This window comes from Manihot esculenta, chromosome 3 (assembly GCF_001659605.2).
Source record: "Manihot esculenta cultivar AM560-2 chromosome 3, M.esculenta_v8, whole genome shotgun sequence".
Classification (NCBI taxonomy): Eukaryota; Viridiplantae; Streptophyta; class Magnoliopsida; order Malpighiales; family Euphorbiaceae; genus Manihot; species Manihot esculenta.
Genome location: NC_035163.2, coordinates 31,937,728 through 31,960,348, shown reverse-complemented (window position 1 = coordinate 31,960,348; position 22,621 = coordinate 31,937,728). Strand labels below are relative to the sequence as shown.

The window sequence follows — 22,621 nt, the reverse complement described above, 5'->3', positions numbered from 1 at the left end:
TGATCTCATCCATTTTCACGTTAGAAGCTGCCAAAAAACACAAAGTCAGAAAGAATTAGCGTACTTTCTAATGTCACTTATGAGGAAAAGCGGAGTTGCTAAACAAGGCATTATACCCGTGTCCCGGATATCCCTAAGATTAGACACGAACATACATCTCTCGACATCATACTTCTTGTCAACAGAAGTCAGTCGAAGATACCCCACCTACTCGGTGAGGCTTAGTTGGGGTAGGTCGTTGATGCCTGGGGGGACATCCTCCCAGTCTAGCCCCACTCCCCACGACACGTCGACATCTTTTCTCAGCTCCGCCACAAGGAAATTCTCTACCCATCCTTTTTTTGAATCCTTGTAGCCCGTAAAAAGAGACAATCCACCACGGGGGGAGAAATAGTAAAATTTCTGAGTCGCCCTAACAAGGCGGAAGAAAGTGACAAATAGACACGCTGTGGGTGTAAAACCCCAACTCAAGCAAATGGATTCAAAACAAGACATAAACAAAATGGAGTTCGGGGACAACATCCGGGGGGTTATCCCAAAATATTGGAAAACCTCGATGAAGAAAGGGGTAAAAGGGAAGGTCAAACCGAAATCCCTCTGTTTAAGAAAGAAGACTATGCGAAGACCCCTCTGGGGATCTACCAAACCAGGAGGGGCAGGTTTTGGAAGAACTATCCTTTCATTCCGGAGAGGAGCGCGAATAAGGTAAAGAGGAGTATCTAAATAACTCCGAGAAATATACTTGGTTATGGAAGAAGGAGTAATGTGCGACTCGAGATTGACAACATCGGGAAGTTTAGAATCCTCCATGGAAGAGTAAAAGAGCGTACCTGAAAAGCAATAAGGTCGAGAAGGCAGAAGAAGTCGAAGGAAAACAGAGAGCAGACGAGAACAAGTTTCTTCAGGAGACAAAGAGAATTCGAAAGGAAAGGCAATAATGAAACGAAGTGTCACTCTGAACAATTTTGTCTTGGAGCGGCGCGGTCATTAATTACTCTCGAAGTTTACCCCCTCATCAGTTATACAATAACTGACGAGAAGGTAAAGGGGCAATAATCGACGGCCGCTGGACTTCGCCACCTCTATTAAGGGTTGGGCCCACGACAATAGCCCATCACCCGAAAGCAATTGACGGCCACTGGATTTTCCTCACCCGGTCTAGGGCTAGGCCTATGGCAATAACCTGTCACCCAAAAGCCCACATGCCATCTGCATAGAACAAACCCAACTCGCTCAAACCTTAAGACCGGGCTCCACTTGGACATCTCGCCTAATGATAAGAACCAAGTCCTGCTCATTACCTAAGAAGGTCAGAAGCTCGGCTCACAGGTTAAAAGCAGAGCTCAGGGTTACGACTGATCCAGCTCGAAAAAGATAAATAAAAAGCTCAAAGACACAAGCAGATGAAAGCATGATAAAGACCAGCCCTGCTTATTACCTAAGAAGGTCAAGAGCTCGGCTCACAGGATTAAAACAGAGCCCATGAGTACGACTAGTCCAGCTCGGAAAAAAGTAAGTCAAAAGCTCAGTTGGCCGAATGAACTCTAGTTCTGAACGATTAAAGGGGCAAGAAGGAGAAAGCAATACAGTAGATCCCTTGGGAAAAGTTACGGAGCAAGCAATCTAAGTACTTCAGTTATGATAAAGAAAGAACAGTTCGAGTATGAACGCAAAACAAAAATTTCATTAAAAGAAAAACACATTACAGCATGTCACAAATACCAACACTACGGGATAAAAGGCTATTCTTAAAGGATTTACATGCCCATATACATCATCATCTACGTTTACATCATTATCGCCTACCCCACTATCTTAGCTTTCGATTCAGAAGAATTCTTATAGTTCGGAAAATCAACTTCGTAAGCCGGCTAAGCTCCGTCTTGAGGTGTGATTTACGATACATACGAACGAGCTCAGATATTATATGCCGATCTCATGAAAAACATAAGTCTTCGAGTTAAAGTCCCAGGGAGATCGGCATCATTACCCGTCCACCTGCCCGAAGCGCCAACAAAAAACCGGCAAGGTATTCTGAAGGGCAATGGAACAAGTGAAGGCAACACCAGAAAATTAGCGAAATATTCTGAAGAGCAATGGAACAAGTTAAACTTTCAATATTGTAAAACATATGCGGAAAGGCATCATCAGGAGAGAGGGCAGGCTTTGATCCTGTTGACCTGAAGTCCGCGATCGATCTCAAAGTCCGAGAGGACCCAAAAGTTCGAACAATTGAAGCAGTGGAGATTGACTTGACACTGGTGTACAGTCTTGAAGATTCGGCACCTCGAGAGCTCGGCATGGAAGCCCGAGCTGGGGCGAGGGAAGAGCAAACCATCGAGAAGAGAAATCTCGCTGTTTTGTTAACGATCCCAAGGATAAGAAGGAAAGGTTAGTAATATATAATTAGAGGCTGAGCTTTTAATGTGAAACAGAGCGACTTTATACTCTAGGCGGGTAGCATCAGAATCCTTAAAGGTTATTCACCAGAAAGGAAAGGAAACGTACTGGGAAGATAAAAGTAAGAAAGCGAGGGTAACAGTGCGCACAAAAGGCAGAGGAAAGCTAAATATAGAAAAAAGATAGAGAAGATTTAAAGTTACAAGTGACAATAAGATGAAAGGGCAAGCCGAATTCCAACAGACGCGGTCATAATGATTCTAGGGGTTTACCCCCTCGACAGTCGGAGCAATAACTGCCGAGAAGGTAAAGGGGCAATTAATGACCTCTGAGTTCACCTCATCCCCGTCTAGGGCCAGGCCCATGAAAATAGCCCATTGCTTAGAGATCCTCAAGCCATTCACGCCAGCTGGGTCCAGTCCATTAAGCCTCACGACCGGGTTTATCTGGCTCTCTCCACCAAGCCGGCCTCGTCTTCCCTGCACCTTGGGCCGATCCCATTTAGGCCCTGCTTTGTCCCTACTCACCGGTCCAGCCCAGAACCTGAAAGAGGATCCATCCATCCATCTTGCAGACCCGCCTACCCGCGCCCTGAGAGAATCAGAGGCCGTTACGCATGGGGCAGAGATTTGATTCCCTCATACGTCCGTATCAGCGTGGCAGGGACAGGTGGTCTACTGATATTCGTTCTATTGGCACGTCACTAGCCGACAAAAGGAAACCTATAAAAGGAGAAATACTCCCTTCTAGGTTTAAGCTTTTTCTAAGTTTTACAGAATTCATTGTAAAAACCCTATTTCTCTGGATCTCAGATCATCAATTAGTACCTACTTTAACAATTAAAATAAACTATTTACCTATAATTTGAGAGTTAAAATAAGACATTTATCTAAAATCTAAATAGCAAATCGACAATAGTCATGAAAATAATTCAAAATAAGTGTTTTTCACATATATGAAATTATTAGTCCTTATTTAAATATATAACTCTTTTTTTTATTTAAAAAAATGCAGATTCATGCTTTTTTTTTTTTTTTTTATCAAAGCAGATTCATGTTGAGAAAGGGACGACGAGCCAGACGTAGTCGAGTTTTGACACGTGTGCTCGTGAGAAAACCTGGAAGATTTCACCTGAACAGTAGCACCAGGCCGCGTAATCACTAGATTTGACGACAAGTCTATCACCTTGACTTGATCACAACCGTCCGTTTCTAATTCCCCCTTGTGGAGCCCACCATCTCGTAGCACGACCATGACATGGGTCCGTCCAAGAACAACTACACGGAAGAATTCAAGGACGGAAACGATCAGCTGATCTGGTTCAACGGACTCTTCGTATCGCCGTTTCATTAACGCTATCGTTTGATTTTCGAAAGCAGTAATTCTATAGATTTGAGGTATGGATTTCGAAATTTTTCACTAATGTCTCAACGTCTGATAGTTCCTCTCTGCTCTATGAAATGTTAGGGTTTCTGTTCCATTTTGAACTTTTTATTAGTTTCAGTTTGCTCATAGATTGATTGGCTGGAGATTATTAAACTTGAAAATTAGTGGTGATTTGTGAAGTTTAGATAGTATTTTGAGGTTTTTGGATCTGGTTGGAAGCTTTGAGCATTCGGACTCACTTTTATTGAACTGAAATTTCGTAATTCTCAAATATGACGAATTTTGCTGCTTAGGCTGTTCATGCTGGTTTCAGTTTTATGCTTCTTCTTTTTGTATCATGAAAATTGATGAACTGCTCATTTGGAATTGTTTGCTGGTGTAGCCTATTTAATTACACAGGATATTGGAAGCTTACATTGGGTAATTAATGTTAATAATTTTTTCATTAAGATTTAAAATTTCAAATGGGGTTAGGAAGTGGAAGTCTTATAATGGATGCATAAAATAATTTGTATACTGGAAATTACTTGGACGAGTAATAGTGGGTCCTGTACTGAATCCTGTTTGAGATCTCAACACTTTTTTTTTTGTTGGATTTTTTTATCAACTGTAGTGGTGAAGAAGGATTAGTTTAGCATGACATCAATGCAACATAATTTTATATTCTGCAGTCGCCAGAGTGGAGTAATCCTTTGCTTAGTTTGAAGTGAGTTTCTTAGGTTGTAACTTGTAAATGTTTTGCAGGTGTAGGCGTTCATCAACTGTCATTTAAAACATTTATTGATTTTAGGTGACTATTTCTGGGAGATTTGAGGATTAAAACCTTAGTCTGGAATTAAGGTGCACTAATTTTCATTTAAAAGTTTGTTTTCTTTGCAACTTCCATGCCATGGCCTAGTATTGAGTATATTTCTTAATTAGCAGGTTGTGTCTGCATAAATTGCATCTTGAAGGAAAAAAGGGTAGTCAAGGTAGTAATTCATGGCCAGGATAAAACCTCAGGCTCTGCTAGTCCAAAGCAAAAAGAAGAAGGGGCCGACTCGTATTAGTGCCACTACAATAATTCTGTGCAACCTAGTTGTTGTGTTAATCGTGCTGTCCTTGGTTGCTACATACAGGCATTGGTCTCAGAGGTTTACTGTCCCTTCATTCATGAATGACTCTTGTTGCATTGTGGACTCATTTCTTCTTTTTTCCCAAATTATATTCTACTTTTATATCTTGCAAAAGAGAAGTTATTCTCTTCTTTAATTCTTATTCTTGTAGGTCGAGGGAACAAACAGGAGTTTCAAAGTTTGAGGTATGCTTTAGAAACTTTTTTAAAAAAAAAAAAGACACAGGGAGAAGAAAGAAAGAAATACTTGTACGAGAAATAAGTCTTAAGATGTGTTTTTCGATATTTTTTCTGAATATTTCAATAATTGCACCAACAAGGGCAAAATTATGCTTTTTTCAGTTGAGAAATATATATCCATATGCTAATTCCATTTTATGTGGCAGGACATTTCTGATACCTTCACTGATTCAAAGAAGTATGATCTCCCAGGTTATGCTGTAAGTTGTTGCATTAAGTTGTGCCTGCTTATGTGCTTATATTATATGATGTGAATGTCGATCATTACAGATTTTGGTTGAGATAGTGAATGTGGGTTAGTTGTTTGACAAAGCAATGTTTTAATTAGTACAGTAAGCATTCATTTTTAAAAATTAAAGAAAGAAAAACTAAGAGAATGAGAACCCATACATAATAAGCTGTGCAGGAAAGGAGTAATATACTAATGGATAATACTCTTCTACCTAATCTATGGTAAATATTTGAGATGATTTACAATAGACAAGCCATATGCATATCTCTGACTGGGGAAAATTAATCTAGTATGAAGTGAAGCTAGAGTTTTACATATTTAAGTCTTTCTGCTACACACAGTATAAATATCAGATTGATTTATCGTTGTTTCCCTCAACTTTTTTCATTTGTCCTCTCTTTTTAGAATAATGGATTTTATGTCTTACTATATCACGTGCACAGATCTAATAAGCTTTCCAACAGCATTCTTTGTATTTTTCACATTTGTTTAATGCTGGTTTTTCATTTCCCTATAGATTCTTAATACATCAAAGGGTTATATTACAGTGGAACTGTACAAGGATAGTTCTCCGGAGATTGTGGACAATTTTCTTGACTTGTCGTAAGTATCAAATTACCAATGCATGCCATTGTCATGCTTTCTGAATATGCTATTTTTGAGAATTAAATATGGGTTTGTTGACTGACATGTTAAGGAAGAACAAGAATGGGTCGCCCAAATGAATTTGGCCATTTCATGTGTTGTTATACAAGTTTGGGAAATTTTAGGTTTTGATATTTTGTTTTAATCATTTTGGCTAAGAATAGAACTCCAAATGTTCAGTTGCTTAGTTTGTGCCTTCATATCTTTTATGCACCTGTACGCTTAATGGAACTCCTTTTATTTATTGCTGCTGATCTTCTCTCTTTTGACTGGCTTTGCAGCCAAAAGGGCCATTTTAAAGGAATGCCCTTCCATCATGTGATCAAACATTATGTAATTCAAGGAGGGCATTCCCAAGGTCTTGGAGCTGCTGAAGATTGGACTACGAAAGTGAAGATTCGTAGTCGGCTTGCTACAAGGTTTTTTGCTTGAAATCTTTTATGTGCTGTTTAGTGGAATCTGGCTCATTGTTTTCTTGCAGTGATAATTCCTAATTGTGAATGACCACAGCCCAAAGCATGAGGCATTTATGCTGGGAACTTTAAAAACTAAAGACAGCCAAGGGTTTGAGATATTTATTACCACTGCACCAATTCCAGATTTAAGTGATAAGCTTATTGTGTTTGGACGGGTAATCAAGGGAGAGGATGTGGTGCAGGTACAAAAATATGTGCTTCTTGAGCAATTTCGATCTATGCCCTGTATTCCCGTAAATATACCTTGTAGCTGAGAATCTTTCTGAAGGAAGTTTTATTTATAATGTCTGTCAGGAAATTGAGGAGGTGGACACAGATGAACACTATCGGCCCAAGTCCCCTGTAGGGATCATCAACGTGACACTGAAACGTGAAATTTGAGTGCTATTTCAACTGCTAAAATTGTTGTATAGTTTTCATGAGTTGTGATAAATCGATAGTTCTCAGATATATCGCATGCTATAGTTATCTCCTGAAGGTTGTTCTGTCGCAACACTTCCCTGCACACACTTGCATTCCCCCTTTCCACGCAGGTCTTTTTTGTGGTGGGTGGGTTTGGATTTTTTCTTAATCGAGGCTGAATTGTTTTGGAATTGAAGAGCCCTTATATTTTTGAGTGGACATGTACAACATTCTGTTGATTTCGTAGTGAAGATCCATTGTAATATCCTCGGTCATTGTTGTCATGTCTTTTTTTCCCCTTTGCAACTATTATAGATAAAATTAGTCTTTCAATTTATTATTGTTATTCAATTTCTTTTTATACAATTTTAAATTGTAATACAAAAAACTTTAACACAAAATTATATTTTTATGATGTGTACGCTCTTTTGATATTATTAATTGTAGAATATAAAGAATGATGCTTCAGAAAAGAAAAAGAGTGAATTTTGAGAAGCAAACGTAGTCTTTTTTTATTAAATTTATCAAATTTAATTTTAATTTATTTTTTAATATTCTTGGATAATCATTTAAGAAATGCTCTTTTAATAGCAATGGGTTGGCAGCTAACACTTGCATTTTTAAAAATCTTATATTTGAAATATATTAAATTTAATTTTTAATAAGAAAAAAATATTTATAGAAATTGATTACTTTAGGTAGTTTAATGTTTTTAAAACACTTTATTTATTTCATATATGTGATTTAAAATGAGCAACTATTTAATACTTTTTGCAAATTGAATGGACTACAAAATTATGGTTTAGAACTTGTAAGCACTGACAGTTATGATTCTAAAACTATAAGAAATAATTAATATATTTTTAAAATAAAAAAACTAAGTAATTAATTTTTTTAGTAGAAAATAAAAGAGTGGGAATTCAAATCTAAATTTCATCTTATAGATATTTTTAACCAATTAAGCAAATCAAATAGTTAATTTAACTAATTAAAATAATTTTCCTTTTTAATATCTTCTAACGCGCATTTCTTAGGTCCAGTGACCATTACAGCCGAACAGTTCCATGGTATTGAGATGGGCCAGACCAATCCATTTAATTATCTGGTCTGGCTCCGGCCCGTCCAAAATGGAATTTCAAAAGATCTTTAATAAGAAAAAGTTCGCGCTAAAATGCCGAAGCAGCGCTTCCATTTCCCTCCGAGAAGGTCCAGGGTTTTGTGTCGCATTACGACTCAGTAATCACAGGAGAGAGACAAGTTGCATCTTGAAACCAATAGCTCGAAAGGAGACTCGCTTATGGAAATGGACGAGCAACAGCAACCGCCCCAAGAAGATGATCCGTTTCTTGCATTCGTTGATTATGCGAGATCTGTGCTATCTCCCGTCGACGAAGGCGAAGGAGAAGGAGGAGGTTATGAAACGAATGGTCATGAAACAGAGACCTGCGGTCCCGGATGGAGCTGGATCGTGTCTCGGATCCTTAGGACTTGTATCGCTTATTCAAGCGGAGTGACTAAGGCTATTCTGCTTTCTGATCTCTCTCAGGTACTTAGCTTGATTGATTCTAGTTTAGCTTATACTCTGTTCGGTCACTGAGAAAATAAGTCTGATTATCGATCTCTTTTGATTTGAAAAGAAATGTTGGAGTTCTCATTGCGCTTTCCAAAATTAAAGTTGTTAGGTTTTTATTAAATTGATATTTTCTGTAATCGTTTTGCCCCACTTCACTTCACTACCTATTATATTTAATTTGGCTATAGAATCTTTGCATATGCTTTCTCTATAGCCTTAGTGTTCTTAGATTTCTCTTTCACCTTTTAAGTTTCGACAAAGATGAGCTAATTATCTTCTGCATCACTGACTGTGGAGGCGTGGAGTGAACTGCACAGAAGCGGGGCACCAAACAGGAGACCGGAAATCATCAATCAGTTGAAGAAGAAACATAGGAGAACTAAGCTGCCAACCACTATCACAATCGACTGTATATACGAGAAGAACTTTTTGTCCTTAAGTAGCACATTGGAAGCTGTTATTGTCGACGCTTTTGTTCTCCCTGGTACCCCATAAATTTTAAGCGTCTTGCATGATCATTGTGAATGATAATAACGACGCTGTTGTGGAATTAGTTTATGGAATTTTGCTAGATGACATTGTTTTATTTGTTAAAATATCCTGTCTTCCAGGTACAAACATTTATATGCTTACTTTGGGAGATTTTTGGAGCTCAAATACCATTGGCCTTTATCTTCACCGAAGGTTAGTTTCTGTCTGCTGTATTGAACATTGATGATAGTTCATAAGTTTTATATGTTTTAAGTTCGTAGGCAATTTGTCTTCTAATGAAATGCAATGCATGTAACCCGCTGGTTGGGCTTTTAGACTTAGCAATATCTATTTGCTAAGAACACTCTATTGCTTTCCCCCCTTTTAGTTGTTTTTGACCCTTAATGTGCAGCTATTTTTTTCTATGCAGTTTTTCCATTATTTAGCATCTCTTTATATTATTATGGCTTAATTTTTTTTTTATGTGGACTTTCTTATTTCGCATTAATATCATCTTGTTTTGTATTATAGGAAGTTAAATTTGAAAGTAACTTGCATTTGGAGTTGCTTGTTTGCTTCGATAGGATTTCACATAAAATTAGTTGTTTGTTTTGCTAGAAAGAGGAAAATAATCAGAAATGATATAAGTGAACTTTGGTCTTCAGAATATTTCCTTCAAACCTGCAAAAGTATTTCTTCAAATAGGTGAACTCAGAGGAAAAAAAAGAATTTGATCAAGTACAAACTTCATTGTAAGATATATCATATATATGCTTTGAATGCTTAGACATTTTTCATTTTTTCGTCGCATTGTGTCTTATTCTAGGCAGTCATTATGATTCTACAGTTTCATGATGCAAACTTAATTTGCCATTCCTTAATTATAGATACTATGACTTGGTGGATCCTCGCAATGGAATCTTGAAGAAGGGAAGGGAAGTTTTCCTCACTGGATGCTATCTCCGAACGGCCAGAGAAGGATCGGGTTGTCCCCGACTTCTGCCAACAGAATATCTTGTGATCTTGTTAGATGATGTAACTGTCAAACTTTCCTTTTCCTGTTTTCCTTGTGATCTTAATGATATTTTAGTAATGGATATGGGATCTTCTGTTCACTTAACTGTTGCAGTTTCATTATCCTAATTGCAGGATCAGGATGATGATGCCATGCTGATAGCAGCTCAGTTTTGCTCAGACTCTTTCTCTTCCATTTCTCTTGATGAAGCTAACAGCGGGGTTTCTTATTCATTATATGCAAGGTATATTGCTCATCCTTCTGGTAAGCTTCTATGAAGTAAGCTGTCTCGCTTGTGAAGTGTAGTTGATTCATTGCATGCATATTTCACAAAGTGAGCTATCTGATAAACAATAAACTATTTCATTCGTTTGGATGAGAGTTAAATCATACACTGAATTTTATTTCCAGATGATAAACTGCTCTATGATGTGCATTTTCTTTTTTAAAGAGGACAAGTATAACCAAGCGTGATCAAGATGACACATCGTGATGTTTAGATCCTTTTCCTGATAAGCGCTTTAAAATTGATCCATTTTTGTACAGGATTGAATCTATTGAGTCAATGGAAGTTCAAGGGGTATTTGGTAATGTGCAGAGGAAAGAAATTACTCTTGTTGACAATGATGGTGTCCAGCTAAAATTTCTCTTGTGGGGAGAGCAGGTTCTACTGGCCAATCTTTTTAGGTAAACCCTTGTGCTAGATTTTATATGCTGATATTATCTTTCTTTGTTGCATAAGAACTATCATATGCTTATTTCGTGCAGCACTGGAAGTATGATTGCAATTGATAGACCATATATTGCAAGTTCCAAAGAGAGTGCTGTTCAAACGACAAGTGAACTTTGTCTTGAATATGGTAGTGCAACACAACTATATCTAGTCCCTTTTGTTCAACATGAGGAACAAGTAAGTGACTTATGTTACATTATCACTTTGTTGTCATTTAGAATATGATTTAGCTTCTTCCTTGTTTCTTAGGTGTATGTGCCCTTGACTCAAAGCCGATATCAAGGATCAAAGGTGATGAGTGCATTAGATCCTACTCAGGGACCTAAAGTTTCACAAGTGTCATTGCCCTGTGATTCTCAGGGGTCAATTGATTTCAGCAATTATCCTTTCCGAGTGAGTATCTTTGATGCTTGTCATTCCATTAAATGTCCCCTTTATCATTATATCTCTCAAGAGTCAAGAACCACTCTCATTTCCTTTGAGCATAGTTACTTCGACTCTTTACCCTATGGTATAAAGATACTTGAACTTGGGCTGGAGACATTTGAAACTTTTACTAGTGTCTAGTGAGAACATCAAAAACGTTTCTGGAAAGCAGTTGAATTTGACCATCTCATTCTTGTATGCGTATCTGAGACTTGTGCTCGAGTCCTAGTAACATAGTCTTTCCAGTTTAAAGTGTGCTTCGTGATAAATAAAAACATTTCATGGATTTCCTTTCTCGATATCTTTGTAAACACTGGGCCAGTTAATTCGGAGACATTATATTACCATGTGAATCCTTCTAAGTAGTGATGATTTTTTTGTTTGAAAAAGAAACTATTGCAGAAAGCGGGGAAAGGTAAATGGGTTCGTAATGTCATTCCATTTCAATTTTCAATAAAATTTTCTAAGGATTTTTCTTAACCTACAGTATGCAGTAGTTGGGCCGTAGCAATATACCTAACATATAACTTTTATTTTATACATATGAGCTTTGGCTTATTTTAAATTTGGTTTCTTGTTAATAATTTCTCACTTGTTCAAAGTTTTGCAGTCATTGGTAATTGATCTTCGTGACAAGATGACTAGCATCAGCCTCTATGGTATTGTTACAGAGATATTCCGTGAAACAAATACCACAAAAATAATTTTCTCTTTAAAGATTAAGGACACAACGGGAGCAATTTGGGCAAAGCTATACTTCGCTAGATCTTGGTAACAAAATCGAGTATTGTTATGGAACTATCATTTATTAATTCCATTCAAAGATTATCCTCTATATAATATAATTTAATTTTCTCAGGTCTCTGGGAAGATTGGGAGTTGGTCACATAGTCTATATATCTGGCTTGTCATGCTACAAGACAAAACACAATAAGTGAGCATATTCCACAATTCACTCATTCTTATCATTGTACGGAATAGTTGGGTCAGTTATAAATAGTTCTAAATATCAATATGCACCAGTTAACTTGGATATTTCTTCTTGATCTCTGTGGTTTCTAGCTCGTTTTGGGCACTAATATTACCTTCGACTGAGAAATCCCTTCTCATGCTTGTTTATTTTGCTTGGCAGTCTTGAACTATCATGGTTTGAGAATGATGTTGGAGCGTCCTTCGTAAATCTTAGTTGCCTACCAGCATTATTAAACTCATCTTGTCTTCAACGATTATCTTGCCTCTCTGATCTAGCCGATGGTTCTAGTTGTACATATGTATGTTTCATACAGTTTGTGACATGGGATATTCCTGGGCATACTAAGAGCTTGAAATCGTATTATGATGTCTGCTAATCTTTGTCCTTATTTTTAACATATTTGCAGATATGTCGAGTTCGGCTTGATCAAGTTAATCAATGTCATGTCAGTACAAGATATTCACATTCTCTTTGCGGTCATGTAGTTAAGAAGATTCCCAGTGGGGTTAATGAATGCAGTTTCTGTCTTTGTAATTGTGATGAAATTACACGCACTTTCCACTTGAAAATCACTCTTGCAGATGAGAGAGCAAAGATTTTCGCATGGTGTACTGGTCAAACTGCTACTGAGTTGCTGCAAATATCTCCTGATGAATTCTATGAGCTCCCTGAGGTAATGCATCAACTCAATGAATGCATCATCCTTTCCCCAAAACATAGTTTGATGATCTAACTTTTGATTTAGATGGAGGGCAATGGTTTGTCCATTAATTGTCTATAGGAAGGTAAACTGGACATTTTATGGCAGAATGTCAAAATATTTTAATATAAAAAATCATACTTCGGATTAAGCGAGTAGAATCCGGTCCCGCCACAAAGTGTTAGCAATTCTGGGATGAAATACCAAGGCAAAAATGTATAGTAGCGATAATCTAAAAAGCTATGCTGATTCTAATGCCTTTAGGTTTGGTGTTTGGAAGGTTCTTTACTTATTTGTCTATGCTGTTGTTATCTAAACTACAGGAGGAACAATTCATGTACCCTTCATCACTAGAGAATGAGAGCTTTGTTGTCGCATTAGTAAACAGCAAGAGACAGGGTTACTGCGATCAAAGTCTAACTAGGGAGACTGATACAGTTTCTTGGGAGATCACTCGTGCGCTAAGGTACGAATAGCATATGTACAAGAGAACTTTAAGGGAAAAAGTACTTGATCATTGCGAAGCTCTCACTGAGATCGCTAGTACCCCTTGTAAATTTAGGCCAATGGCGTAGTTATCATTTATTTATCTTTCTGATACATGACGAACGCGAAGCTATAACTCCCACATGTGCCTCTACCTTTGTATTATCAATACAATATTTGCTGCTCGACAAAATTAAATAAAGTAAAAAGAGAAACGATATCTCCTCCCAAGAATAGATAAGTCAATGTTCGATCTGATTTCCAAATCTTCTTATTTTTTTTTACATATACTGGAATATAATAAAATTATTTTGGATCTTGAATTTTATTTTGGCTTTATTTGAATAATGTAACTTTGAATGAAATGTTAAGGTTTGACAATGTATTACAATTTTATATTTTATTTTGAAAGATTCAATTTTACATTCAGTTTAAATCTACATCTTGTCAAACTAGCACCATATCATGGAATCTCCCAACATTAGGTAACCATATCCAGTAAAAGAAATTCCATGCTTCCCTGTGAAATCGTACAATGAGCTTACATTTCTGATGTGCCCAAATTGAAAATTAAAAAAAAAAAAATCATACAATGAGCCGGACAAAATTGAATGTCATGATATTTAAATGTTTATGAATACATATGACAAAGTATTAATAAAAAGTTCGAAGCAATGCAGATAGGAAAAAAGGCCAAGGTAACCACTGAGGGATTTTAGTTGATCATTCTCACATTGGGCCATAACTAAGTGAGCTATATTGCAAGTCTAGCCCGTGGAAACTCGTCTACGAACTGGCATCTTGCTCTCAAAAAGATTACACGTGTAGAGTTTAAATATGAGAGAACAAAGCACAAGTAGAAGCCCAAATCAGATGGCAGTTGTAGAAGTCCCATATGCTCAAGCTATACGGAGCTTCTATAAGTGACTCCTGAAACTTGAAGCTGCTTCCCACACAGGATATTATAAATGGCATAGAGAAAACAGTCATTGACCACACCATACAAGCCAAAAATTTTAACAGTATGTTTTCAAATCTGACCTGAATGGGTTTTGGTATCTTGTTTTTGATATTAGGCGAACATCTACCCTCAACATCTGAGTTCATAAAAACTGCAAGCCAACCATTCTTCAACCCTAGCAATATTCTTAGACCCAGTACAAACTGTCCACTTGATTGAAGAGTATCCCTTACTGCAATTTGTGCAACCTACATTCAGTAGAATATTCAGGAACAGCCAAAGAATCATTCAAGCCAAGTAGTTAGAATAACAGGATGGACTCCTACAGGAGGCACATCTACGTCTTCTAAAACTATAAATGCATCTTTTCCGCCAACCTCAAGCATAACTGATATAAGGGTATTTGCAGCATTTCTCATGATCTGCAATGAATTAAACGCTCTAGCTAATAAGCAATTCGGAAAATGGACACAGCATGGAAGGTGATTTAATTAACAGTAGAAGAAGAATATAATAACATTTAAGGGGTTGGATGACAAATGTGTTCCATCATATTCAAAAGTCTACTTATGTAATACTGATTCTAAGAGTCATAGTTGCAGGCTCATGGCAATGGACTGGCTTTGTCCTGTTGCTGTTACTTCCTCTCGGAGTATCTGCACAATAATCACATGTATAAAGCGCCACGAGTCCAACTTACATTAACCTTACACAGGGGATATTGAAAATCCTTAAAGCTCCATTGAATTTGAAATGGATGTGTTCTCCCTGGTTTGATTCCCATCGAACACCGCCAAAAATTTTTCATCCAAGATTTATCAACAAAAGACAGATAATGAAATTGCATTTTTTTTAATCTTCGTAATAATTTTTTTATTTAATAATAATAAAAAAGACATAATAGATATTAGAAAAGCTACTTTTCTCAAGCAAAGAGGTTTTTTTTCTTTCTTTTTTTTTGCATCTCTTTGTTTTTTTTCTTTCCACTCAAAAGAATTTACTCAAACATGGTGTTGACTTTTAAGAAGTGATGAAATTGAAAACGGAACAAACGGAGGCCCACAGCCGACAAAGACAACGCTAGCTTTCGCACGTAGGATTTCCATTATTGTTCTATCCTGATTATTCTAAGATAAGGTAATATGCCTCTTTCCTAATTTTGACTTTCAATGAACTTTGTTTTCCATGCATCTATCGCACTACATTTCATCACATATCTTATGAGATCCAATCCAACGGTTAACGCGCGTCAGAATGATGCATTTGAATCACACAGTAACAATCCACCAGACAGGCCTTGCCTCCCCTACAATACAAGGATCTGAAGTTAGAGGTTCTGTAGTCCTCCGAACACCGAAGACCAGTAAACGCATACACAGAGAAAGAGAGAAAGAGAGAGAGAGAGAGATGGAAGAAAATAGGAGAGTGGGCGTGGCGTTGGATTTCTCGCCGTGCAGCAAGAAAGCTCTAAAATGGGCTGTTGATAACCTTGTCCGCGAAGGGGATTACCTTATCCTAATTACCATACGCCCCGAAGGGAACTATGAAGACGGAGAGGTGCAACTCTGGGCAGTCGACGGTTCCCGTAATTTTCTACAATATTTTCTTTCAGAATTTAAAATATTCTGTGTTGTTTCTTGGAGAATTTCTTTTACCACTGCTGTTTTAAATGGCTGCTTGTTTATTTGTGCCTGCGTGTAGCTTTAATCCCTCTTCATGAGTTTTCTGATCCTGCAATAATGAAGAAGTACGGAGTGAAGGCTGATCCAGAAACTCTGGATATTGCAAACACTGCGGCCAACCAGAAACAGGTTCTACTCATATGGGTCCTCAGATTCATGAATGGAATTTAGTTTCTGGGTAGTAGTTTTCGCGTCTAAACTAACCTTCGCAAGTTGTGTGCAGCTGATTGTGGTTATGAAGATCTTCTGGGGCGATCCTCGTGAGAAGATATGTGAAGCTATCGAGAAGGTCTCTTTGAGTTGCCTTGTTATGGGAAACAGAGGGCTTGGCAAGATTAAGAGGTAGATGTTAAATCTTCCATCTTTGTGGTGACTTTTTTTTTTCCCGAGGGTAATTTCTTGTGAATTCACGTTGCTTTAGTTTGGCTAAAATATGGGATCTTTTTAGACTTTGAAATGATGTGGATTTGGACTATCTGAGCTAAATCCTAATCGAACTTTGGGCTTTGAAGTTCAAGCCAAATATGCTCTGTTTCCACTACAATATTCTGGCAAAAATAAAAGGATTTGTGATTAGTTTCTTATGGAATGATTTGGGAAATTCTGTTCATATAACTTCTGTGCAAGGAGGTAATGCCAAAAATGAACTTGTAACATCATGGTTCATTTGAATAATAAATTCAGATTTTATACACACAATTGGTAGACCGATTCTTCTTATTTGGAGATGGAGTTGGTTTTCTTATCCTTGTTTGTATGAACTTTGCAGGGCTATACTGGGCAGTGTAAGCAACTATGTGGTGAATAATGGAACCTGCCCTGTTACAGTTGTGAAGCAGACAGAGCATGAAAGTTAGATTTCTTTTGCTAAACAGAATCCTATGTATTCTATCAAATAATTGTATTGCTTGCAACTCTCTGTCAAGCTGGAAACATTTCTTACTTGGTATGGATGTTAATGGAGTTTGTATAAGTGAGAAGTTACTGTGTAATCCAATGAGATTACTCGTTCTCCTTGTAGTCGTTCTTGCAACTTCTAAAATTGCTAATGTACTTGAACTTGAGAGCTTGAGACATCGCTGTCCTGAATACATCTGTGGAATTGTGATAAGTTCTGTCTGCTGATCGGTTTACTGTACAACTGAGGCATTGAAATTAAGGCATTTGCTAATCTCTAACTATCCCATTTGAGAATGAACCTCCGACAAGCCTTATTTCAGCTTCTATTACCTCTGCAGACATCCCATCAAGGTCTACACTTTTCTTGCGTCCACCATTGATAAGAAGCATTTTTGAACTGCCAAATAGGAGCCATAATGCTCGGTTGTTGGTTGACATAAATAAAATCGAACCAAACTTGAATCGAACAAAAATTTGAAAACTTTCAATTTTATCTCCAATCTTATACCTTAGGCATTAGAATCGCCAATCCAATATTAATTCCGACTCGAACCGTGCGGCCCATACAAATTTCTTCAGAACCACAAAAGTCCCTTTTTTTAGTTGGCCAGATATAAAAGTCTCTTGTTCTCTATTTACCGAAAGCTGCCACATTCACAAAAAAAAAAAAGAAAAAGAAAGCTGTCACCTTTGTTGGGCCTATCTTCCCTGGGGCATAGACCTGTCACGCAATGAAGTCTTTCCCCTCATTGTATGGATTTGGGCTATATTGGGGCCTTTTGGCCCAATGTGGTGTCTAGTCTTCACCTTCATTCATCTAAAGGAATTTTTTTATCACAGAAAAATAAAAGAAGCTCAGAGAAGGGAACAAATGGAGCAGATAAAAAGTCTCGGTATCAATGTCTCCTACTCGAACCAGTCTCAAAATGGCAAAACTTGCTTCCTCGCATTAACCTCTACTTCATATCCAACCAAATCTAACCATTCCCGAGTTCCCAGAAAGAAAAAGAGACCCGTTGCTCTCTTCCCCGAGACTTCAAGGCCTGGCTCAACTTCTTATGACTTCGCTTGTTGTGCCTGTATTAGGGTTTCATTTTACTTCTTTTCTATGTAAGTATCTACATTTTGTGGTTTCTTTTGTTGGTTGTTCTTGTTCTTTGCTGGTTTACAGTGTATTTGCTTCAAAATAAAATTTTGACTGAAGGTTTGTCCTTTTCTATTCTAAAACAGGAGACTACCAAAAAAATTTGCTCTTATTGCCACAACAAGTTGTCTTGTTTGGAGGTCAGCTGCATAGTTACGTAAAGGAAGTTATGTAAAAGTGAAGAAGTAGTGGAAGTGTTTTGTTTTTCATTCTTTTTTCTGCGGTTGGTTTTCCATAGAAAGGAAGAAAACAAGAAGAACTTTATCTTTTATTTGATATTTTGGTTAATTTTGTGTTAAAAATGGGAAAGTAAAGTCAACCCAACAAAGTGCTTAACTATCTCTTGGTTTGTTTTTTTCCGCTAAATGTGTGTGTGTGTGTGTTGCTCATTCTGTGAAGCTAGGTTGATTTCACCGGTCCGTTAATGAGTTTTTTGAGTATTTGCAGCATTAATTTAGTCTATTTTTCAAGTACCAATAGAGACACATTTGCATGATTGAAGCTTTAGTATAGGAAATTTAAAATTCAACATTCACGTTGAAGTGTGTCTTAGTGTTTTCTATAGCTTCTTAATTTGTTTAGTGCATGAACTCATTTGAAATTTAGAGTATGAGACTCAATTTTTTCAAAAAAATTTCTGTTCTTTTGCTGCCAAACACAGTAACTCCACCATTGGAATTCTCCATTAGCTTTTTTTTGTTTTTCTTTATTTTTGTTCCAAATACAAAGTTACAAATTGAATAAAAAACCAGTTCCTCTCTGTGTCTGTGATACTTTGTGATGTGACAACAGAAACTTAGGCCTCTAATGCCACATAGCAAAAATCCTACTAATCATACACGTAAACAATGGAGATATTTTTTGGTTTTGTCTATTGCATGCCTCTCTACTGGTCCAATGGCATAACATGAGTTTTTGCCTGTTATTTTTGCTTACAATTGCTTCTCTGCGTTTAATTCTCAGGTCTTCTGAGTTGCTGCTGTTGGATTCTGTTGACTTATTGCTCATACTTCTGATTTTGAGATTCAGCTAGTTCATCATAATATTTTGCAGCATAAATGGAAGGTTTTAATGGTGTCAATTTCACTGTGAGGAAGAAGAGGAGTAGTGTATCTCGTCGGCCTTGTTCTGATTCACAGAAATTTTCACAGACTCATACTCTTTTGCCACAGTTCACACAATCTCTAGGCAGTGCTTATAATGAAGAGGAGAGTGAAGCAAAAGTTGGTTCTGATGGTTTGAGAAGTGAGAACAAGCTGAAGAAGCTTAAACTAAAGCTTGGTGGTGTTACTCACACAATACACACCAAGTATGCATCAGAATCTTCTCCATGTTTTGATATCTCTCAGCCACAAGAAAAATTTCTCTTTCAGGTAAATTCATGCTATAGTGTACCATTGCAATAGTATCATGTGCTTTGTCCCACAAGGATATGCTTACTTTTTTTTTTTTTTTCATCCGTCCTAAGTTATAGGCCACTCTCCCTGTTGAGGCAGTAATTTATTTATTAGATTTCTAATATACTCTTATTTATTGTGTTGAAAAAGTAAAATTCATTTATTCCAAGAATATTGGAAAAGACAATATAAAATTTATTACTTTAACTATATTAACTGTATTTTCTTAATTCATGTGAAAGTAACTTAAGCATATCTTTGTGGAATGAAGGGAGCATTACTTTTTGGCACATTTTTTTTATTTTGTTTGAAAGGGAAGGAGACTTATTGTGGGCATTTCAGTCAAATATTTACTAGATTAGTTTGTAAAGTTTTATGTAAGCAATGATTTTGATCTTGTCTCAAGGATCTTTTTCTTTCTCTTTTCCTCTTCCTCTTGGTCGAAGACATCACTCTTGGTTGGTATGGACTGTTCATTACATTAGGTACTTATAATTTTGTGATGTTGATTACTGTTGTAGGATTCTTCTTTCAGAAAGGATTATTCTAGTGGAAAGATGCATGCTGAAAGTCTTTATGAACATGAGTCAGTTCGTAAGAGTAAACGCATTCCTAAGAGACGTGTAATAGATATGGGATTTGATGGAGATGATGATGATGCAGATGAGGAAATCCGTTACCTTGGGAGAATTAGTGCTTCCAAAGTTTCTTCAGATGGCATTCAAATGGAGGATAAAATCTATGTTGATATGAAAGATTACTATCTATCGAACTCAAACAAAGATGGAATAGCCAAGTTAAGATCGGAAAAATTATATGAGGATAGAGACTATATGGAAGATGAAAAACCTATGTCAGATGATGAGCCTGGATATAAAAGCAAGACACTAGGATTTGTTGAAGGAAGGAATAAAAAAGGTCCCAACCTGATTGAGTTCCCAAATGGTTTGCCTCCTGCCCCACCTAAAAGTAAGTGTTCTTCTCTCTTCTTTGGATGAGTCCCATTTTAGAGCTTGGACTGGAAATCAATACATGGATTGCTTACAACTTGGATATACATGTTGGTTATTTATCTGCCTATCTTTATTAACCTGTTTTGTTTTGCAATCTGTTTGTTGATGACAGAACAAAAGGCGAAACTCTCTGAAGTGGAGATGCAACTGAAGAAAGCTGAAGCTGCACAGAGGCGCAGAATCCAATCAGAGAAGGCAGCCAGGGAGGCTGAGGTTTGCTTTTTATTCTCTATCACTTTCATAATTCTTGATAATCTCAGGGTAATCGTCTAACAATGTATCATTTAGGCTGAGGCAATCAGAAAGATACTTGGTCAAGATTCTGGAAGAAAGAAAAAAGAAGAAAAGATGAAGAAACTGCATGATGAATTGGCTCAGGTGTTTCAAAGTTTATGAACGACCCCCTTTTTGCTCTCTCTCTCTCTGATATGGTTTTAACATGTGTTCTAATGAGGATAAATATTTACTTGATGCAGGGAAGGGCTGCCAAATCAAGTACACTGGGATCAAATACCATAAGATGGGTTCTTGGTCCTACTGGAACTGTTGTTATTTTTTCTGATGATCTTGGTCTGCCGAAAATCTTCAACTCGGTGCCATGCAGGTATAAGATCATCTTCTTCTTAACTGTGTATTTGATGGTTTTTTTTCCAGCATATAAGTTTCAGAATGTTTATGTACTGAATAATATGATGTTACGATTTCCAGTTATCCTCCACCTCGTGAAAAGTGTGCTGGTCCAAATTGTACAAATGCTTACAAATATCGTGATTCCAAATCGAACCTTCCACTCTGCAGTCTCCATTGCTACAAGGCAATACATGGAAAGATGCAAGCTCTAATTACCTGCTGATATAGTCGCTCTGCTGTTTTCCTGTGTTATAATGCAGAAATCGTCGGTGCTCTACTTTATAACCTTACCTAGTAGGATATTAAAATTTTTTATATTATTATTATTATTATATGATATTATTTTATAAAATAACATTTCTTTTCATATAAATTTATTCTGCTTATTAAAAAAAATATTTCTTCTAAAATTTTAAAATTTTAAATTCAAAATAATAATTAAGTATAAATTCATGTACAATATATTAAATTCAATTAGAATAAAGAAAATTTTATTAATATTTAATAATAAATTTTATTTAAGAAATTATATTCTTAGGAAAATTAAGTTTATTGAGCTCTAAAAGTGGTGATGATAGTGGTGGACGTGTAAGAGGAGAATCATTGCTTTTATTATAATATTTTTCAATATGGCAGAAAAATATTATTTTATAATAGTATGAATGATTTTATAATAATGATGGTATAAATATATTTTACTATTATTATAATGATTTTTTTAAACTATGGAAATGACTCGTTGTTTAATTTTAATTTAGTTCAGTAAAAAATTGTATAATTATATATCTTATGCTAGATATTAAGATAATAATAAAAAAAGAAGAATTTCAACACAAGAATCATTTGAAAATGAGAGAGAGTTGAGTAAAAAAATACATAGAAATTGTTACATTTTGTTGAGGGGTGAAGAATATAAAATTATTATAATTATTAATATAGTAAATTTTAATAATTTAGATTTAATTATTTGATTGATTAATATTTTTAACATTTTGATTTAGAGTACTTTGAATCTCAATTTTACTTTTTTATTATATTTTAATTATTTATATTTATTAATTTTTTTAATTATTTAAATTGAATAAAGTTTTAATTCGATAATATTTTGTATTATTAATTCTTTAATTATTTTATATTTTTATTACAATTATAATAATTTTAATTAATTATATATATTTATTCTATATAATTATTCACATCATATAAAATATTTGTAATTAAATTATATTAATTATAATTTTATAAAATTATCAAATAAATAAATAATAATATGAGATAGTAAAAACTCTTTATATGATTTTTTGTTATAAAATTATTGTTATATGATAAAAATACTTTTTTAATTGTTTAAATATTTTATTATTAAAATAAAAAATACAATAAAGTTTTTTAATAAAAAAAATACAATAAAATTTTTATTATAATATTAATAATATAATATATTAAAAAGTAGTGGAACATAAAAGGTTATATAAGTGATAATAAATATAATAAAAATTATATTTATTATTAGAAAGTAATAAGAATTTAAAAGATTATACATTAATAATAATTAAAAAATAATAAATTATATTTATTATACATCAATTTTTATTTTATATAAAAGTAAAATTAAAAAATAT

At 35.6% G+C, this 22,621-nt stretch overlaps 4 protein-coding genes across 9 annotated transcripts; all 4 read left to right on the top strand.

The window, feature by feature from the left end:
• The first annotated feature begins 3,492 nt into the window (after positions 1 to 3,492).
• LOC110610515 (peptidyl-prolyl cis-trans isomerase CYP21-4) lies at positions 3,493 to 7,160 on the top strand. 2 transcript variants are annotated; one of them, XM_021750461.2, is made up of 9 exons: positions 3,493 to 3,797; positions 4,531 to 4,626; positions 4,708 to 4,919; positions 5,053 to 5,086; positions 5,287 to 5,340; positions 5,890 to 5,975; positions 6,299 to 6,436; positions 6,528 to 6,675; positions 6,788 to 7,160. In XM_021750461.2, the coding sequence occupies exons 3-9, from the start codon at positions 4,768 to 4,770 to the stop codon at positions 6,872 to 6,874; spliced, it is 699 nt and encodes a 232-aa protein (XP_021606153.1). In that variant the 5' UTR covers positions 3,493 to 3,797; positions 4,531 to 4,626; positions 4,708 to 4,767; the 3' UTR covers positions 6,875 to 7,160. The 2 variants fall into 2 exon arrangements, with proteins under 2 accessions (XP_021606153.1, XP_021606152.1); XM_021750460.2 differs by having other exon boundaries at positions 3,495 to 3,797; positions 4,711 to 4,919.
• Positions 7,161 to 8,052: 892 nt separating this feature from the next.
• Positions 8,053 to 13,503, top strand: LOC110611052. Its single transcript, XM_021751170.1, has 13 exons — positions 8,053 to 8,441; positions 8,766 to 8,952; positions 9,080 to 9,152; positions 9,827 to 9,974; positions 10,089 to 10,198; positions 10,501 to 10,641; positions 10,723 to 10,864; positions 10,937 to 11,080; positions 11,724 to 11,884; positions 11,973 to 12,047; positions 12,246 to 12,384; positions 12,493 to 12,759; positions 13,110 to 13,503. The coding sequence occupies exons 1-13, from the start codon at positions 8,193 to 8,195 to the stop codon at positions 13,260 to 13,262; spliced, it is 1,989 nt and encodes a 662-aa protein (XP_021606862.1). The 5' UTR covers positions 8,053 to 8,192; the 3' UTR covers positions 13,263 to 13,503.
• A 1,903-nt stretch (positions 13,504 to 15,406) lies between these two features.
• LOC110611878 (universal stress protein PHOS34) lies at positions 15,407 to 17,026 on the top strand. Its single transcript, XM_021752417.1, has 4 exons — positions 15,407 to 15,818; positions 15,935 to 16,044; positions 16,139 to 16,257; positions 16,685 to 17,026. Exons 1-4 carry the CDS (start codon positions 15,488 to 15,490, stop codon positions 16,770 to 16,772), a joined length of 648 nt encoding a protein of 215 aa, XP_021608109.1. The 5' UTR covers positions 15,407 to 15,487; the 3' UTR covers positions 16,773 to 17,026.
• Positions 17,027 to 17,620: 594 nt separating this feature from the next.
• On the top strand, positions 17,621 to 21,376 carry LOC110611877. Of its 5 annotated transcripts, none has more exons than XM_021752415.2 (8): positions 17,621 to 17,925; positions 18,046 to 18,099; positions 18,923 to 19,332; positions 19,878 to 20,325; positions 20,482 to 20,582; positions 20,658 to 20,747; positions 20,846 to 20,973; positions 21,078 to 21,376. In XM_021752415.2, exons 3-8 carry the CDS (start codon positions 19,018 to 19,020, stop codon positions 21,220 to 21,222), a joined length of 1,227 nt encoding a protein of 408 aa, XP_021608107.1. In that variant the 5' UTR covers positions 17,621 to 17,925; positions 18,046 to 18,099; positions 18,923 to 19,017; the 3' UTR covers positions 21,223 to 21,376. The 5 variants fall into 5 exon arrangements, with proteins under 5 accessions (XP_021608107.1, XP_021608106.1, XP_043811269.1 ...); XM_021752414.2 differs by having other exon boundaries at positions 18,046 to 18,112; XM_043955334.1 differs by having other exon boundaries at positions 18,046 to 18,125.
• Positions 21,377 to 22,621: the final 1,245 nt, after the last annotated feature.

Coding starts and splice junctions, on each gene's coding strand:
- LOC110610515 (XM_021750461.2), top strand. CDS start 4,768: ATGGCCAGGATAAAACCTCAGGCTCTGCTAGTCCAAAGCAAAAAGAAG. Junction 5,976..6,298: donor GACAATTTTCTTGACTTGTC/GTAAGTATCAAA, acceptor CTGGCTTTGCAG/CCAAAAGGGCCATTTTAAAG. Junction 6,676..6,787: donor AGGGAGAGGATGTGGTGCAG/GTACAAAAATAT, acceptor AATGTCTGTCAG/GAAATTGAGGAGGTGGACAC.
- LOC110611052 (XM_021751170.1), top strand. CDS start 8,193: ATGGAAATGGACGAGCAACAGCAACCGCCCCAAGAAGATGATCCGTTT. Junction 9,975..10,088: donor TTGTGATCTTGTTAGATGAT/GTAACTGTCAAA, acceptor TCCTAATTGCAG/GATCAGGATGATGATGCCAT. Junction 12,385..12,492: donor ATGGTTCTAGTTGTACATAT/GTATGTTTCATA, acceptor ACATATTTGCAG/ATATGTCGAGTTCGGCTTGA.
- LOC110611878 (XM_021752417.1), top strand. CDS start 15,488: ATGATGCATTTGAATCACACAGTAACAATCCACCAGACAGGCCTTGCC. Junction 15,819..15,934: donor CTGGGCAGTCGACGGTTCCC/GTAATTTTCTAC, acceptor GCCTGCGTGTAG/CTTTAATCCCTCTTCATGAG. Junction 16,045..16,138: donor CTGCGGCCAACCAGAAACAG/GTTCTACTCATA, acceptor AGTTGTGTGCAG/CTGATTGTGGTTATGAAGAT.
- LOC110611877 (XM_021752416.2), top strand. CDS start 19,018: ATGGAAGGTTTTAATGGTGTCAATTTCACTGTGAGGAAGAAGAGGAGT. Junction 20,583..20,657: donor AGGCAGCCAGGGAGGCTGAG/GTTTGCTTTTTA, acceptor TGTATCATTTAG/GCTGAGGCAATCAGAAAGAT. Junction 20,748..20,845: donor TGCATGATGAATTGGCTCAG/GTGTTTCAAAGT, acceptor TACTTGATGCAG/GGAAGGGCTGCCAAATCAAG.